This window comes from Mirounga angustirostris, unplaced genomic scaffold (genome assembly GCF_029215605.1).
Source record: "Mirounga angustirostris isolate CCGP_5_RB_7025 unplaced genomic scaffold, mMirAng1.0.hap1 SCAF_6, whole genome shotgun sequence".
Lineage (NCBI taxonomy): Eukaryota > Metazoa > Chordata > Mammalia > Carnivora > Phocidae > Mirounga > Mirounga angustirostris.
Window position 1 is genome coordinate 43,486,280 of NW_026991714.1, and position 17,360 is coordinate 43,503,639.

General features: G+C 43.6%; 1 protein-coding gene across 1 annotated transcript in view; it reads left to right on the top strand.

The window, feature by feature from the left end:
* The first annotated feature begins 1,391 nt into the window (after positions 1 to 1,391).
* Positions 1,392 to 17,360, top strand: part of LAMC1 (laminin subunit gamma 1) — a 136,062-nt gene continuing 120,093 nt past the window's right edge. The window contains exon 1 of the mRNA XM_045877283.3: positions 1,392 to 2,240. Within this exon, the coding sequence (XP_045733239.1) occupies positions 1,826 to 2,240 (415 nt within the window). The 5' untranslated portion in view covers positions 1,392 to 1,825. The remainder of the gene's footprint in view (positions 2,241 to 17,360) is intronic.

A 17,360-nucleotide genomic window follows, 5' to 3' on the forward strand; every position in this document is an offset into this window, starting at 1 on the left:
TGCTAAGCAAACTCAGCATTTTGGCAAGACACCCCCCACCCCCCCGCCCAACCAGACCATTATCCTTAAAGTACTCTTGGAGTTAACACTGACCCCAACCATAGTAATCTAACATTTACTTACTTCATTATTTCAGACCCCCACTCTCTTAACGGAGCTACTGAATCCAAACGTAGTTTGGGGTTTTTTGTTTCTTTTGGGGGGGTTGGGCTTTTTTCGAGCGGGGGGGGTGGGGGCATATATTTATTATTCTCACTTTACTATTAAGATCTGGAAAAGTTAAAAAAAAATCTGTCTCATGAGCATCCACTAGTTGCATCCACTTTGCCTGGGGACTCCAAACGTTTAAAAGCCACCACCCCGGCCGTCCACTTTTACAGCACCCTCCTTTCCCGGTCCTTGCTTGTCGTATCAGCACTGGGTAAGTGCCCAGGTTCTGATCTGGGACTAAAACTCATGATCTTCTGGCTCAGGTTCTGTGAACTGAGTCATTCTGGCACGGAGAATATTCCGTGACTCAGCAGGCCCGAAAAGGAGGATGTCAGATGCAGATAATTTCGAGTCTTTTAAAGGCAAGATGGGGAACATAAACAACACAGTGGAAGAATTTCGCAGTGGGTCTGCCTACCCAGGGGAAAAATGTCATTCCATTCCCAGCCCTTTCACTTCCTTCTCTGCCCCTGTTGAAGGATGGGTTACACCTTAGAGGCAGGAAATTGCTTCAGAAAATTCATTTTGATGCTGAGACCAAGGCCCTGAATTCTCCGGGGACCGTGTATGTCCCCGGACGCCCCGGGACCTCTCCTTGGAAAAGGCTAGAGCCCCGCCCCGCGCAGCAGGGGGCATTCCCGGGGCGGCCCGCGGGGGCGAGGAGCCTGCGCGCAGCTCCCAGCGTCCGGTCCCTCGGGTCCCGGCCCCAGGGCGCGGCCGGCTGGACGCAACGACCGACACCTGGTGGGGCGGAGATCCGCGTTGCCGCGGCCCCGGGTTGGCGCGGGGCCCAAAGGCCGATTCCAAGTGACCTCACCGACCCAGCGTCGCCCCTTTAAGGCTCCCTCCATTACCCCTTCCCCCCACCGGAGTCCTCCGGAGACGCGGAGCTAGGGGACCCCGGCGTCCGACTCCCCCAGGGCGCGGGCTCTCCTTAGCCTCCCCTTCCCTCCCGTCATGCACCGCCCCGCCGCCCCTCCTTCCCCCGCTCTCCCTCCGCCTCTCTCTTCCCCCTCCCATTCCCCGATCCCCCACCCCTTCCCTCACTCCCCGCCCACCCCTCGCACCCCTCAAGGCCCCTCCCCCGCCGATCCCGCGCCGCGGGCCCGAGCGCGAGATGCCGCCGCCCCCGCCGCCGCCGCCGCCGCCGCCGCGAGTCGCCCGGGCGGACGCTCAGTCCACGGCGCGAGGAGGGCGGGGGAGCAGCTACGGGGGCCGCGGGAGCTGTTGAGAGGAGGCCGGGGTTGGGCTTACTCCTCCGCCAGACCCCACCCCACTCTGCCGACCCCACCCCCTGCTCCTTCCTCCCCGGGGGCGCGCTCTCGGGCCCGCGCTCGGAAGTCGGGGGTCGGCGCCGAGTGCGGGCTGCGTTGCGGGTGGGTGAGGGAGGCGCGGAGGCGGCGAGCCGGGCAGTGGCCACCGAGCCGCGCGGTCGTCGCCAGCGGCGCCCACTGGCCCGTCTCTCCAGTACGAGCCGCCGCCACCACCCGCCCCGAGAGTCCGGCCCCTGGGCCCCGAGGCTCAGCCCGCAGAGCGGCCTCCCCGGGACACCGCTGGGCGAGAGGAACGCGCCCGCGCCCTTGCCTTCGCCGTGGCCCAGCGCGCGGGCGGCGGGATGAAGGGCAGCGAGCCGGCCGCGCCGGCGCTGCGGCCCCGGGGGCGGCTCTGGCCGGTGTTGGCGGTGCTGGCGGCCGCTGCGGCCGGCTGCGCCCGGGCAGCCATGGACGAGTGCACGGACGAGGGCGGGCGGCCGCAGCGCTGCATGCCCGAGTTCGTCAACGCCGCCTTCAACGTGACCGTGGTGGCCACCAACACGTGCGGGGCTCCGCCCGAGGAGTACTGTGTGCAGACCGGGGTGACCGGGGTCACCAAGTCCTGTCACCTGTGCGACGCCGGGCAGCCCCACCTGCAGCACGGGGCAGCCTTCTTGACCGACTACAACAACCAGGCCGACACCACCTGGTGGCAAAGCCAGACCATGCTGGCCGGGGTGCAGTACCCCAACTCCATCAACCTCACGCTGCACCTGGGTAAGCGGTGACAGCCCTGTTCCTGCTGCTTCTGCTCGCCAGCAGCCCAGCTCCCTGGCCATCTTCACCTCCTGGCCCAGCCTGCGGGGCCCAAACAGCCGCATGCTGGCTCTCTGCTCCCCAGCATGGGCCACACAGATATTCCCCTTTCCAACTTCTAAACTAAATCTAGCACTTAACATTCCGCCGAGGGCCAGGATGCCTCGCGCTAGCATCTTTGTTTGCTTTTCTGTTCTTTCTAATTTAACCAGATTTTCGCTTCCTTGATGATTCGCCATTTGGTCTGTTTTTGTCCATTTTTTTCGGAAGCGTTGATCAGAAACCCCTAGTCTCGCTTTTCTCCCTCCTCGCAGGGCCATCACGGAGCGTTCTTGGATCAGAGATAGGAAGGTCCACCTTCAGCACTTTTATCTTGTTTAAATGCCTCTCTCTCCAGGATTGAGCGTGATTGCTGTTTGCTCTATTGAATAAGCTAGAGAGCAAAGGGTCTCTAGTGAAGGGAATTTGAGAGAAGCAAATGCTTTTACTACCGGTATGGCCTATGTGTAACTAAAATAGAAATTCGCTTTTAAAGTTATTGTTCTTTAGAGTTGTTTAGCGGTAATTAAGGACCACAAAACTATTTCACTGCTACTCCTGGAACAGAGAAAACAAAAGAAAGTGTGCACTCGCTGTAATTTCTGGCCACAGTTTGGTCCCTGGGTATAGAGGCTCTCCTTACTGTCTTTCCTTTTACTTTGATTCAAAACGAGTGTAGCAACATGTATGAATGACCTTTTAGAAATCAGGAAAAGGATGTATAGAAAACTTTTTTGCTGGGTGGTAGATGAGGATGGACATTTTATCCTAAGGTAAAAAAATCATGTTTGGTCTAAGTAAGTTTTTCTTCATCACTGAACTATATAAACAAGCAGAATAATTCATTATTGTGTTTAACAGAGTAAAATATGTGTGAGAAACTGGCATCTGATTTGTAGAGCTGCAGTCCCCATTGCATTGAAATAATTGATTTTCCTGGTAGCTGGTAGTAATGAACTTCCAGAGAGAACATAGGGCCCAAGCCATTCTTTGGTCAAAGCCAGATCATCCTGTAAGGCTAGTATTATTTGAGGGTCTTTGAAAGGAATGTTTTATAGGCAAATAGTTCTTTTGGTCATGGTTTTGCATTTTTCTTTCCACTGCTCTCTGGCACATTAGATTCTATGTAAGTGTCAAGATTCCAGAGAAAGAATATAACTTACCAAAAGTACCTTGAAAAGTAGTTAAATTACTGTGTGTGGAGTAAGTTTTAGAAAAGCAGTGTTTAGCAGCTTTGTAATACCATTTTATTTCTAGACAAGTTATTAGGAAGATGAACTTTTGGAAAATAAGTTCATAAAGTGAAACTCTGGGGCCCCTGTTTTTCAGAGATGGAAGAAGTAAACTGTACTTCAGTGTTTTAAAGGTGTTGGAAATGCCTAGAACCAACAGTATGTTGGAACAGGTGCCTTTCTAAGACACAGCAAGAGACCTAGGGTCTTCTAAGACTTCATGGGAATACTCTTTAACTCTAGACAGCTATATGCTCTTAGGTGTTATATTTTTAAACTTGGCCAAAATTATTTTTGAAATTTATATCCAATTATTTTTGTGGAAACTTTGACTTATTAAAGTTTCTGTGTTGAATTTGGAATGCCCACCAAGTTTTACTTAATCTATTTTCAAATACTAAAAATTTCAAAGTGAAAGCATTTGAGTGCCTGAGATTCAACTGAAAATTTCAGAATACGAATCTGTTATTTAGGTAAAGGTCAGGCTGTCAATCTTGGCCTTCTGAGTTTTCTGCTCTGGGCACTGTATAGCAAAAGGCTATTTCAGGTGATTGCAGAGGTAGGTAGATTACTCAAAGATTATTTCTCTGTTACAAAGGTAAAAGATAAGACAGTAACAGTCAAGTTAGGTTGTTACTCTTGGGGAGCAGATATATTAATTTTGGGTCATGGTCATTTAAAGGTCAAAAGAAATCTCAGAGGCCATCTACTTAGGACTCTTACATGACTTTGTACCCTAAAAATGTATGCTTGGACTTGTTTTTGCTGAAAAAATCTTCTTCAGTTTTTGGTAATATTCGTGGTAAATGAAGTTCATAAAACTATGGGTTTAAAAAAAGTTATTTAAAATAGTTTCCATATGAGTATTGTGATTAACTGTGAAAACATTTACTTGAGACTTTTAAGATAGACAGTTTCTAAAAGCCTGACTAGAACTTACTGTACTTTTTCTTGGATCCTAAATGATGTCCCAGAGGAATTTGTGTGTGGTTGAAAAGGTGGAAAAGGGGAGGGAGATTTGTGTGTTGTGGGGGTGATGTCTCAATCTCTCTCTCCCCCCCCCGCTTCTTTTTTAATGACAAGGATGTATGTATACATGGAAGTTATGATCTAGAACATATAGGCAGGGCTTTATATATCATTGTGTGTTTTGATGTTCAGCATATTCAGTTCCTAACATCAGTTACTCCATGGGCTCTATCTAGCTCATTGTTTCCCATGAATTCAAGTACCATGACTGTTTGTGCATCTATTAAATCTCCCATCCAGTTCAAATTTCACATACCCTTAAGCAAGTGATGCATATTGTGCTTTGCCCTTACAGAGCCTGTGAAACTCCCAAGAGAGCAGTGTGAAAGAAGCAGGGCTAGCCAACACTTTTCTCCCCTCCCTTTTGATGTTGAACTTTAAACGCAGTAAACTTTAAAATAAGCAAAGTCAGACTGCACTTATGTCGTTACAAGAAACATACATGTTTTGGCATTAATCGTAGGTCATTTTTTTACTGTAAAAATAAAACATGACATGGTGAATTAAAACAGTTACATATAATGACTAGGGAATCTCTTCCTCTTCAGTTGCAAAGTTGGAAGAGACCACCATTCACAATTTCTCATGCAGCCTTCCAGAAACTTTTCATGCATACACATGTATATATAAAATTACGTTATTGTTTTAACTGCTACCATTTGGGGGGGTGTGGTCGGTAAGGCAGATTTTAACTGATGGCAAGGACAAATTAGATCATTGTACCATTATCATCACTTGTACAGAAGCCAGGAAAATCAGTGTGGATTCTGAAAGCAGCCATGTCTTAAGCACCATATACAGTAATCCAGGGTGCAGTGTATCCTCAGATATAATCAGTTCAAGTTGCTGTGGGAACAAGAATTGCATTTTCTGTCTGTTGTGGAGAGAAATCTCAGCCAGGCACCCTGTTCTAAAAAGAAGTCTTATTTTGCATTCAACTTCTGGATCTTTCCTAACTTCTGTATGGATTATTCATCTGCTGTTTAAAAGTTTGGCTTTTATGTTATATAATAAGTCATAATAAGTTTTATTAGTATCAGGGGGATAGTTGATAGTAAGATTGTAGCTGAGGATTTGACTTTTATTAAATAGCCTTTTTAATTAACTTGATAGTCATTGTGGATGGAAACTTGGCAGGCTGGGTCTGAATCTTAGAGGAAGGTAGCTCTCCCCCTTTCTGAAAACAATTAGATTAAGGAAGAAACTGCTTATAAACCAACTCAATCAAAGTTTATGGAACTCCTAAAATTTACACCAAGACCAGATTTGTTTCCAACCTCCTTCTATAAGCTTTAGGAACAGTGATTAAGTGATGCTTTTTAGGTGTTTCTTCTTTGTGTGTCTAAATCAGAATAATTGATATGTAAGGATACTGCATTTTATTCTGTTCCTTTCAGTGTATATTTAAAATGAAACAAACAGCAATTTTTTTCCCCAGGACAATCTTTGCAAGGTAGGTTCTGACTGTGTCAGGGAATAGTTCACTCTGGTGACTTCACTGTGGTATTTGCACACCCCGAGGGGACACTATTTTAGTTTGTCTCACAAAGGACTGATTTACATGTTGCAGGTTTCAACTTGAGAAGTTAGGGAGCTCTTCTTTAATGGCCAGCGATAGTTGAACACAGTTTTATAAAGTTGCTGTTGGCTGTTTTCCTTTTCTATAATTCATGGCTTTTTCTGTAAATACCTTCTCCATGTTTCTAAAGCATTCAGAGAAACAATTTACGCATTAGGAGAGAAGTTGGGACTATAAGCACCCACCCCCCGTTATTTTCTCACTGGCCACAGTTGTGGGAGGGTTGGTTTGACTATTTCAGTTCTAAATCCTTTTAGGAAGTTGGATATGCCTTTTGCTATGTGCTCCTTCCCCACCCCCCCATGCATACATTCTCATGTTACTACCAAATATTCTGCAAACATTTTTTAAATACCTACTAAATACATAGTACAGTACCTGATAGGTATACAGGATTGAAGGTCGTGTCTTCAGAAGTTTACACTCTTAGATGGAATTTTCGTACTCTGTCGTAATGATGATGATAAATCAGGAGTGCTTTTATAATATTTTACACTTTATGAAACTTTCAGTTTATCACTGATTAGACTTCCACAACTCAGTGAAAGCAAAGATGAGGATCCTGAGGTGGTGATTTGCCAAAAGTCGCAGTGGAGGTAGGTGTTTGACTCCTTAGTCTATTGCACTAACCCCTGCAACTCTTTGCTTCTTTAACAGATCTTTCAGAAGAGTGACTAGTTTATTCCAGGCCAGCTTTAAAATACAAGTTCAGGTACACACTAATTCAGAGATGTCAGACTCCCTTGGTTTTCCTCCTTTTCCCTCTGTTCTTTTTCACTTATATTTTTGGATTCCTTTCTTTTTCATGGGACTCACTTTCCTTGAGTGAATTCCTCTTAGTCTCAAGGCATTATTTACTGTTTGCAAATTAATAAATTCTAAACTTGTATCTCTAGGCCAGCTCTTACTCCAGTCCTAAAGACTTATTGGCCATGGTCAGTTTGGGGTGTCCAAAGGCCATGTCCAAAACTATATTCATTCTTCACTGTCTTACCCAACTCAAAGTCATATCTCAATGAATGCACTACTGTTTAATCCTAAGGCTCTAGACCAGTTTTTTGCCAAGTCTCTCATAAAAGATAACCAGGCTTGATAGGCTCTCATCAGTAAGATTACTCTGTGTGGAGAGCAGATAGGATCCACTGCTGGAGGCAGGTCAGTTCTAGGCAACTGTAACTCCACCCCTTTCTTTCCCACCCATCCTTACTACAATCTGTCCAAGATACCACTCTTACCTCCCATATCCAGCCACTGTGTCTCTTGAATCCTCACCTTTATCTCTACCTTATTTTAGCTTTCCACTGAATTTCACCTGAATTACTACAACAGCTTTCTAACTACTTGGTGGTCTTTCTGCCGCCATTTTGCCCCTTCTGATCAAGCAGCCACACTTTGGACTGAGTAATGGTTCTAAAATGCAAATCTGATGATATCATTTCCCAGCTAAAATTCTTCAGTGGTTCCTCAAACCTTTAGGATAAAGTCCAGAGTACTTGGCATGATATACAAGGCACTTTAGGATCTGGACTGTTGTTTTAACCTCTAGGTTTATCTCTTGTCATCTTATATGCTCAAAGGGCTGCTTCTCTGGTTTGGAACTCTTCTCCTAGGTGTCACCACCTTCAGGAATTCTTTCCCAGTTTCTCTATCTTCTACCCTTTTCATCCTTCTCCCAGGCATGGATTAGGTGTCCCACTCACACCACCCTGTAGGTATCTACCACAGCACTTATAAGTGATATATGTTTCTTGATTTGTCTGTTACCACTTCTTGACCATGAAGTCTTTGAAGACAGTCAGGGACTTAAGTCTTTTAATTCAGTTCAGTATAACGAACATTAGTTAATTGCTTGCCATTCCTCAGCACCATATCAATTCCTGGACGCATAGTGATTCATAGGACATTGCCCTGACCTCATGGAACTTGTGGCCTAAATGTGGAGACCTGTATCTCTAGACTGGGATGTAGGCAGATTATAGCCTGCTGGCCAAATCCAGCCCAGGGTTGCCACCTCTTTTTGTATGCACCGTGCAAATGTTTTTACATTTTTCATTCAATAATCAAAAGAGTGAAATTTTGTGACATGAAAATCATATGAAATTCAAATTTTGGTATCCATAAAGTTCCATTGGAACACAATGAGTTTCATTTATGAACCTATTGTCTATGGCTGCTTCTGTGCTATAAAGTGATTGAGTTACTGCAACAGATACTGTATGTCTTGACCCTCAAAGGCTGAAATATTTACTCTCTGGGCCTCTACAGCACACATTTTGTGACTTCCGCCCTAGACCAGTGCATTCAATGTTATATAATAAGTTGTAAGTGAAAGGTGTGAGCACATAGAGCATTCACTTATCATTTTGATGGAGGCTAGAGTCTTTGTATCTCCAGTGCTTAGCAATGTGTCTGGCATAGTGTTCCATAAATGTATGTAGAGTGAGTGAATACATGAATGCCTGAATTATAAGGAGTCCCCAGACATCGCATGCTACTTTACATTCTCCTCAGCAATACTGTGGAGTTTGTGTTTATTTTTATCAGGGTCATCTCTCTATTTTCTTGAGACATACGCCACTGTAATAGCTAATATTAAACGTGGTACATGGTTTTTTTATTTCTATAGTTTTAAAAAAAGTTCTGAGTTAGATGTAACTGACATGGAATTGAAAGATCTGTGAGTGTCCTTTTTGGGTAAAAACTAGACTTTTATGTGATTTGAAGTCATCTAGATAAATTATATGAGTAAGCTATCTTCTCAGATTTGAATCTCATAGTGAATATGTATTTCTGAAAATTTAATGTTAATATCGTGTGTGTTTTCTTTAGAAATGGACCTGCACTCATGTCCGTTGTTAAAATATACCCCCTTCAAGGATATCTTAAAGGGCAGTTGTGGGGAAGAGTTACAATGACATATCTGTCTATGTGTGTGGCATCATTTTTAGTTTATTTGATTCATTGGGGTACAATTAGAAGACAGGCATACCGAGGGACCCTTCCCTCTTCCCTGTGCTAGTGAAGAACCACGTTATAGTCGTCAGGCAGATGGACGGTCATCACTTACTTGTCTAGAGTTAACGGGTGCAGAACCAACAGATGCTTCCTTACTTGTTCCTTGTTTCCAGCTGTACCTAATTGACAGCTCTACCACTGTTCTGTTTGAGTTTCAGGGAAAAGTGTCAAAGCTCAGAGCAGAGCTGTTTGTTTATTTTTACTGCCCCAAATTCCTGAGAACATTTTTAAAAATAAGGGATTAATCTGTCCCTTATCTTAAATTGTCAGTTTCAAAGGGTAAAGTTCCAAGATGACTGTGTGCTGGTTCTGTTGTCTTGCCTAAGTTGCTTGCTTTTAGATTTGTAAGAGGGCCTTCCTTGCTAGGATTTGCAAGCATCTCTTTTCTTATAAAATGATAAAAGTTAGATGTTTGCTCATTAGTGCCTAAAATTGATAGCTTGCTAAAAGTGGTTACCAGAAAACGCATTTATAGAAATGTCTCTGAGGTTTTAGAGTATTGTGCCAGACTGTGGGGACACTAATTAAGTACATCTGCTTTTCTTTCCATGGGCTCTTCCAGGAGGCCATCCTAAAATAACTGGGCCCAGTCAGCCTGGTGCCCTATGAAGCTACATATTCATGAATTAAAATAAAGCAGACTTATCTCTTTCTCAGACAATGGGGCTCTCAGATCTCTTGTGGGAGGAGAACCCTGTGGCAAGGCTGGGAGATGAATTAGGGGATTTACATGATTTCTTTTAAAACTTTTGGAGTTATATTCCCTGGGCTCCCTTCTTTTACTCTTTGTTTCCAACTGTGTGGCCGCTTCCTGTTATATGGAAGGCAACATGGAATTTTTGTTATATCATCTTCTTTGGATTTTTATTATCTTTTTGTTTTGAAAGTTCTTGGAAATATTGATCGAGAATCAGCCTCCTTCACATTTTTTTTTAAAATTCTTAAAATAAAAAATGGAAATGGTCTTATGTAGAGTTATGGACTCAGTGAATTTTGTTTTGTGATGATAAATCACAGAGTACATGAAGGTTTCTGCTAACCAAACTGATTCTCCATGACAGTGACTACAGAGGAGGCGCCTGTCAGTGTTTTCAGAGATAAGGTTAATGGCCAGTCTTTTAGCTCTTAGTTCTGACTTTATGTTCTGTCTTGATTTGGGGGGAGGTTACATAGATGTATAGATATGTACAAGTTCGGAGCTGTATATTTGATATTTTTGTACTTCATTGTGTGTAAATTATTCCTCAAATTAAAAAAAATTAAACTTTTCAGTCAGGTATACAAAATAACATACTGGTGATTTTGGCTTAAAATGGTAGTGCACGAAATCTGAGGCTTAATCATCTAAGATCTGTTTCTCGTACTGTCTTTCTATTCTCTACCAGCAGTCGCTAGCAATAATAGGTGTTAACAGATGTTTCTTAGGTGAGTGGACAGATGGTTTTAATTGAAGTACCTGCAGAATGCTTTCAGGAAAGCATTCAGGTGAGCTTCATGGAAAGTCTCAGGAAGAGAAGTGTGGGGAATGGTGTGGGAAGAGCACCCATGTGTCTTTGCTCTTCTCACGTACCTTTAAGCAGGTAGTGGTTTTGGTTGATGCTTTTGTGATTTCAAGTGGTAAAATCGTAGGTTTGCGGGTTTTGCTGCAGGTTTAGAGAATCCTCTAAGAATGTCTACGTCGTTGTGATTTGGTTACAATACCTGGTTTTTATATAACTTATTATTTAATTTCTGTGGTGAAATCTAAATGTTCCATAAATTACTTAAAGTGTGAAGACCCCATCTTCTTTCGTTTGACATGTTCTGAGTAATGGCTTCCTCTCATTGAGCCTTTCAGAATAGTAAGTCTGAAGCTTGAATTGTGTGGCTTTCCTAGAGAAGTTTATGAAATTTTGTAAAGTATTTCCAAGTAAATGAAAAGAGCTACCTACCAAAAAGAGATGAGCATATTGGATTGTAAATCTAGTTAGTGGGCAAAGGTGTTCTGTAAATAAGGTGACCCTGGTGGGAAAATCCTTCATTTAGGGCTGTTGTAATAAGCGATGGGTGGGTAACAACAGATGTTGAGACACTCTATGTTCAGGTAATTTGTAATGTGTTTGAGGAGATGAGACAAAAACATTCAAGCAGAGGGAATCAATGGAGAATATAAGCATAGTAAAAATAATTCAGTTGAAACTCTGGGACACTGAAGAGCGTAGATTGAAGTTAGCCAGGAAGAGCTTCGTGGGTCTTGAAGAAAAATAGCAGATGGGAATGAAGGACTTTGCAGGAAGGGTGAGTTGTTTAAAGATCTAAAAGTAACTGGATAATGGTGAAGGCATTGTTTGCTTTCCGTGGAGTAGTGAAGACATGCATGATGGGTTCTGAGAAGACGAGGATCCTGAAAATTAGGAGACAGAAGAAAGTAAATCACCTTTCATGGAGAACGCCCCTTCCTACCTTTTTGAATCCTCAAAAACAATTGAGAACTGTTGTTACATCCTATGGAATAATCATGTGAGGTGACTAGTGACTTCTCTGAGGTCACTAGTGACATTCTGACTTCAGGTTGGAATCTAGACTTGTCATGGATAGGTTCTGCTCTTCCTAGTCTACCATGTTAGAACAGACTCCATGAATGATAGAGAACTAGAGAAAGATCTTTAATTGAGGGGTGAAATGAAAGTAGGTTCTCTGAGAGACCTGCTTGAGGGGCTCTGGATTGGGATTGCTGCTTTTACAGAGGGCTTTGCACTTTTTATGAAGAACAGAGGATTGTTGGCAATGGAAGAATTTTAGGTTTGGGGTACTTATGCTAGAGTTTTATTAATATTTAGCTCTTAATGCTTCTAGGAATTTCTAAGGAATTTATTGAATTTCTGAATGAGATCCTGGGTTTTGTCAGTGTCTACTGATAGGAAAAGTATACCATATACCCCATTTCCTGAAGGGTGGTCAGGGGAGTGCCGCCTTATCTCCTTTCTGCCTTATCCATGACTCTTTTCTGGTTGTTGAGAACTGTTGAATTTAGTTCAGTTGCTTACTTTATCTGACATCCTTAAAGATAAGGCTGCCAGGTCCATCTCCAAAGTTTTATTTCATTTCCATTCTGCTCCAAGTAAATTCTAACTCTTACATGGTGGCTTTTTTTTTTTTTTTTTTTTAAGATTTTATTTATTTATTTGAGAGAGAGAGAGTGGGGTGGGGGGAGGGCAAAGGGAGAAGCAGACTTGCCGCCAAGCAGGGAGCCCGATGCAGGACTTGATCCCAGGACCCTGAGATCTGGGCCTGAGCTGAAGGCAGACGCTTAACCAACTGAGCCACCCAGGCGCCCCGCGTGGTGGCTTTTTTGTTGTTCAAGTTTGCCAACTAAATAGGTCTAATCAACCTTTTATGGATTGATTGATATGTAACTACTGTGGTCCTAGGAGTCCTAGGAGATTTCTTTCAGGCTCAGAAGTGACTCCCCCTTCATCTGGGTTTCTGTATGTGCTAATTTGTAAATCTCTGTCTATTTAGTTCATGTATCTTCTCTGTGTATCTATCCTTTATTTAAGTTATATCTCCTTAGTTTCCCCAGAGCATGCTGAGCTAAGGTTCAATCAGGGGATTCTTAGATACCTAATTTTTATTTGTGGTTTTTTTTGCCTGATCGCTGAAGGGGAGGTCATAGTTCCTGCTTAGATTTTGCGTGTTGTGCCGCTGCCTCGCTACAGACTACCCCCTACTTCTTGAACTTGAGATTCTAGGATTGGTTTTTCCTCACAGGTGTGAGTTGACTGATTACATTTTAAGTAGTACTGAATCGCCGTCTTACCTTTTCTACATTTTTTATAGACCTGCTTAGCACACATTGTGTTTTCTGTGATACATGTGGCTACATCATCACATCTTAGTGACTAATCGTGTTTAAAGGTATGCTCCTTTCTTACGGGTGGTTGGGTGGGATGGTACCCATTGCTACATTTGAGGGCTGAATGTTGGGCTTAAAACGCACCCCCTCTTTTTTTGCCAGTTGGTAAAATACAGAAGCGTAAGTATTTTCCTCAAAGCTTTTCCATCAGTTTTCTTCCAGGAGAATGAAAGGATTCTATTTCTAAGAGAAGAGCTTCACCGTCTTTGAAGAGGGGATGGTGATATCTAGATGACATTGAGTTGAACAGCTCTTGTTGTAAGGGCTTTCTGTTCTTTGGCAGGACTGGGAAGTGGTATTTTCCGGCTCTGGCAACACAAATCCTGATTAGAGGAAAGAATGGTCCGTCTGCCCAGATGTTCTCAAGAGCAGAGATCCTTTTATTAGGATCTGTTAGGATATGTTGGGATCTATTAGGAACTGTTGAGGATCTATTAGGAACTGTTGAGGAATAAATGAGAGTAACTTGGCAACGTAAAATGATTCGATCTAGATGTGGATTTTCATGTGAGGGTGTAGTTGCCTTGGTTTAGCAGTTGGTCTGTCCACCTGCACCTCTGTGCTGTGGTTCCTCCCCCAGTGGCTCCTGCTTGTCTCGGACCTTATTCTGATAGGACTGTTGACCTCTGTTGTTTTGGTGTCACCAAATTTTTAGATTATTGCCATTTTAATGCCAGACCATGATCTGGTAGAGATGAGCCTCCTTGGATGGGGGTGGGTGGCTGGGGATGTGAGGGGAGAGGGCAGTTGGAAACCAAAAGAACAATCGTGTACTTCAATTGCTTTGGTCATATGATTGCCTTTCATGGAAAAAGGGTCATGTTCTGTGGGGTTGAGTGTCTAGGAGTAACTTTTAGAGTGGCTCTCTACAGAGTTGAATTTATGGCAAATATTTTAGGTAAGTTCATGGGATAGACAGTCTGCTGAAAACCAAATTTGTAGAACTCTACTAGATTATGAAAGTTTCTGGGAACATCTGTAATACAGCTGTAATAAAATTTGTTTACTTTATCAGGATTGCTTTAGAGGCTCAAGCTGGTTTGTTTACTGCTGTTTTCAGCATTCTTGCCACATGCCAAGAAATAAGTGAGCATCAACTCCTGGTGGAATTGGGGGTCATTCAGTTTTATGGCCATTCTAATAAAAGTTTTGGTTTTAAACTTATGTCCACTTTAAAGCTCTTATATCCTAGCACAAGACACAGATGGTGAATTCAGGGTACCAAAAGATGGACTGATTCTGGAAATTAACATACTTTCCAGATGTTTGGAGAATGTAGGCTTGTTTTCTCTGCTGCTGTTTGTGTTTTCCTTTGTGTACCTGTATCTCTGCTTTCCTGTGTTTTTATAGGAAACTCCCTTGGGGAAGTGGGGGGGATCTGCTTTTTGGTTTGGGAAATAAAATAGGTATTAATTTTTTTTGCATGAAATATTTTGAATTGGTATTGCCATTTTCTGTGAGAGAAAGGAGAGGCAGCTTTGTTCCCACGAGAGGGAGATTGTTGGGAAGGGTGGGGGTGGGGCTGAGACGCTGGAAGTAGTAACTGGAAACAGACTTATTCACATCTCTAGTGACTTTAAATTATGAAACGGGTCACTAATGCTCTGAATCAGCAGACTTTTAACCATGCCTGACTAAATAGACCTTGTTTTTGAAATTCACAGCAGTGCCTAGATCCCTGCTGTCTTTTTGTCCATCCTGCTAACACACAGCTGTTTCTGTTCATACATTATTTTGTGTTCAACTGCCTGGTTACTTCCTCAGGTCCCTTTTATGGTGAATAATGAACACATGGGAGTTTTGAACGCCCAAGTGTGTGGTTATTCAAACAGGAAGTCTCAAGGAAGCACAGTAACCTTGTCAGAGGAACAAAAGATGGAACTGGAAAGGCCATTGATGATTCCAGGCTTAAAACATCTGCCAGGAAGCATCTGACAATTTCTGAGATACAGACATTCTGCATCCTACAAATGGGATCGTTTATTTGGAACTTGTTCCTTTTTTTTTTTTTTTAATGCTTAGAGGATTAAGCCCTAACCCAAAATAGAAATGGAGGCGAAAAAGGAAGTAATGTGGCATTATTGGCATTAGAAGCAGGAAGGTAGCTCTACCTGTGGGGTTGGCTGTGGGTCGTAGGAAAAAAGGTGCAGCATCTCATCTTTACCGAAAGGAGCAATGGGGCTGCGCCCAGAAACAAGTAGATGGGACTTGACAGGGGCTGCCAGAGCTGACGGGGTTGGGTGAAAAGATGATGTCATGCCAAGCCTTTGATTATTGAGCACGGGAGGAATATGAGATAAAGAAGAATGTGGATGCTGCATGAAGAGCATGCAGTCTGGTGGGGGAGCAAGGATGTGTACATCAACAAATACACTCAGGCAAAACCAGACATGCCATAGGAGAAGGATAAAAAATCCCATGCAACTGCAGAGGAGATCTGAATATAGCTGATCAGGGTAAGTGACTTCCAAGAACTTTTATGCAGTGACCTTCCTGATTCCTATCAACCTTGAGATTCCTTGATTGTACGATAGAGGACTTTTTAGAATGAGTCCAGTAAGTCCTGATTTTTAGATTAAAAATGAAAATTAAATCTGAACAGCAGTTCACATTAGGCAAGCGGGGTGATGCAAACGCTAGAGAAAGAATTCAGCTGTAGACTTAATTAAGGGAAGCGGTAGCATTCAAAGGAGTACTAGTTGTGTTCATTGTATGACTGGAACCAGTCATCGTAGACGTGTTCACCCGGCACAGGGGCCACATCTTTTCTTGAGGCCTTACCTTTTTTTTTTTTTTTTGGATTTATTTGGCTACCTTCTAATTGTTCTTTAGAACTCATGCAAATTTCAGCTTTGCCAGGAAGACTGTGCTGATTTCTAATGCCTCCTGCCCCTCCATGGCACTTGCATTAAGTTGTTTGATACATTCATTTCTAAAAATCCATGAACATTGGGGCGCCGGGTGGCTCAGTCGGTTAAGCGGCTGCCTTCGGCTCAGGTCATGATCCTGGGGTCCTGGGATCGAGCCCCACGTCCGGCTCCCTGCTCAGCGGGAAGCCTACTTCCCCCTCTCCCTCTGCCTGCCACTCTGCATACTTGTGCTCTCTATCTCTGTCAAATAAATAAATAAAATCTTAAAAAATAAATAAATAAAAATCCGTGAACATTGTGCATGCCCATGAGGTAAGAGGTACTATATTGTTTTCTCTGTTTCCCCTATTAGACTGAGTTCATTGAGGACAGGACTCAATTTATTGATTTCTTCATTCATTCACCTAACAGCCACTTCCTGAGCACCTGTTACGGGAAAGGCCCCACAAAGTTCTGGAGACAGGGCAGAGCTTGCCTTCTGGGTGAAAAGCGTGCAGTACGGAGGACCTGACCCGGGGAGGGATTCATTTGCTTTCTTTTTCCCGTTGACTTTTTATCCCTAGTGAGGAACATACTACCTTTTATATAGTAGTAGGCGGCTCAAAAGTTTGCCGAATGAACGAATTCCTATTTCTCTGGGGCTATGGCCACAAAATGCAGATGAGGCTGAGAAACGGCAATTTTGTCTAGATTATCCCGAGATGGAGTTTGCCTTTTAGATAGGGCTCTTGAAATTGGACAGGTGGGATGGGATGGTTCGCACATGGTGTAGCTTCCTCATCAGCGTTGTTAGGTAAGGACTGAGGCACAGTAGCAAAGAGTCCAGCGATAAAGTAGTATAAAAACATTGAAGTTTGTTTCTCGCTCGGGTGGTAGTCCTGAGGTAAGTGGGCAGCAGGGTAGCTGTGATCCACACAGAGGTCCTGGGACCCAGGGTCCTTTTATCTTCATGATCTGCCGTGCCTTAGGGTGTTGTCCTTGTGTGTGTGGTGTGGTTGAAGTTGGGTGATAGGCACTTCTGTGTTCCCGATGGGAGGACGCTGCTGAAGGGCGGATGCCTAATTCTTTTTTTTTTTTTGTATTTAATTTAATTTATTTTTTAATTTTAGAGATGGGAAGGAAGGGGCAGGGGGAACGGGAGAGAGAGAATCCCAAGCAGGCTCCATGCCCAGTGTGGATCCCTACACAGGGCTGGATCTCACAACCCTGAAATCATGACCTGAGCTGAAATCAAGAGTCAGACGCTTAACTCACTGAGCCACCTAAGGGCCCCATAATTCTTAAGACCCAAGACCCGAAAGTGGCATACGATCATCTGCCATCTGAGAGCATTTAGTCACCTGGCCACCTCATACATACCAGGGGCGGGGGTGCGGGGGCTGGAAAATGCAGCGCTGCTGGGCGGCCCTGTGGCCAGTCTCA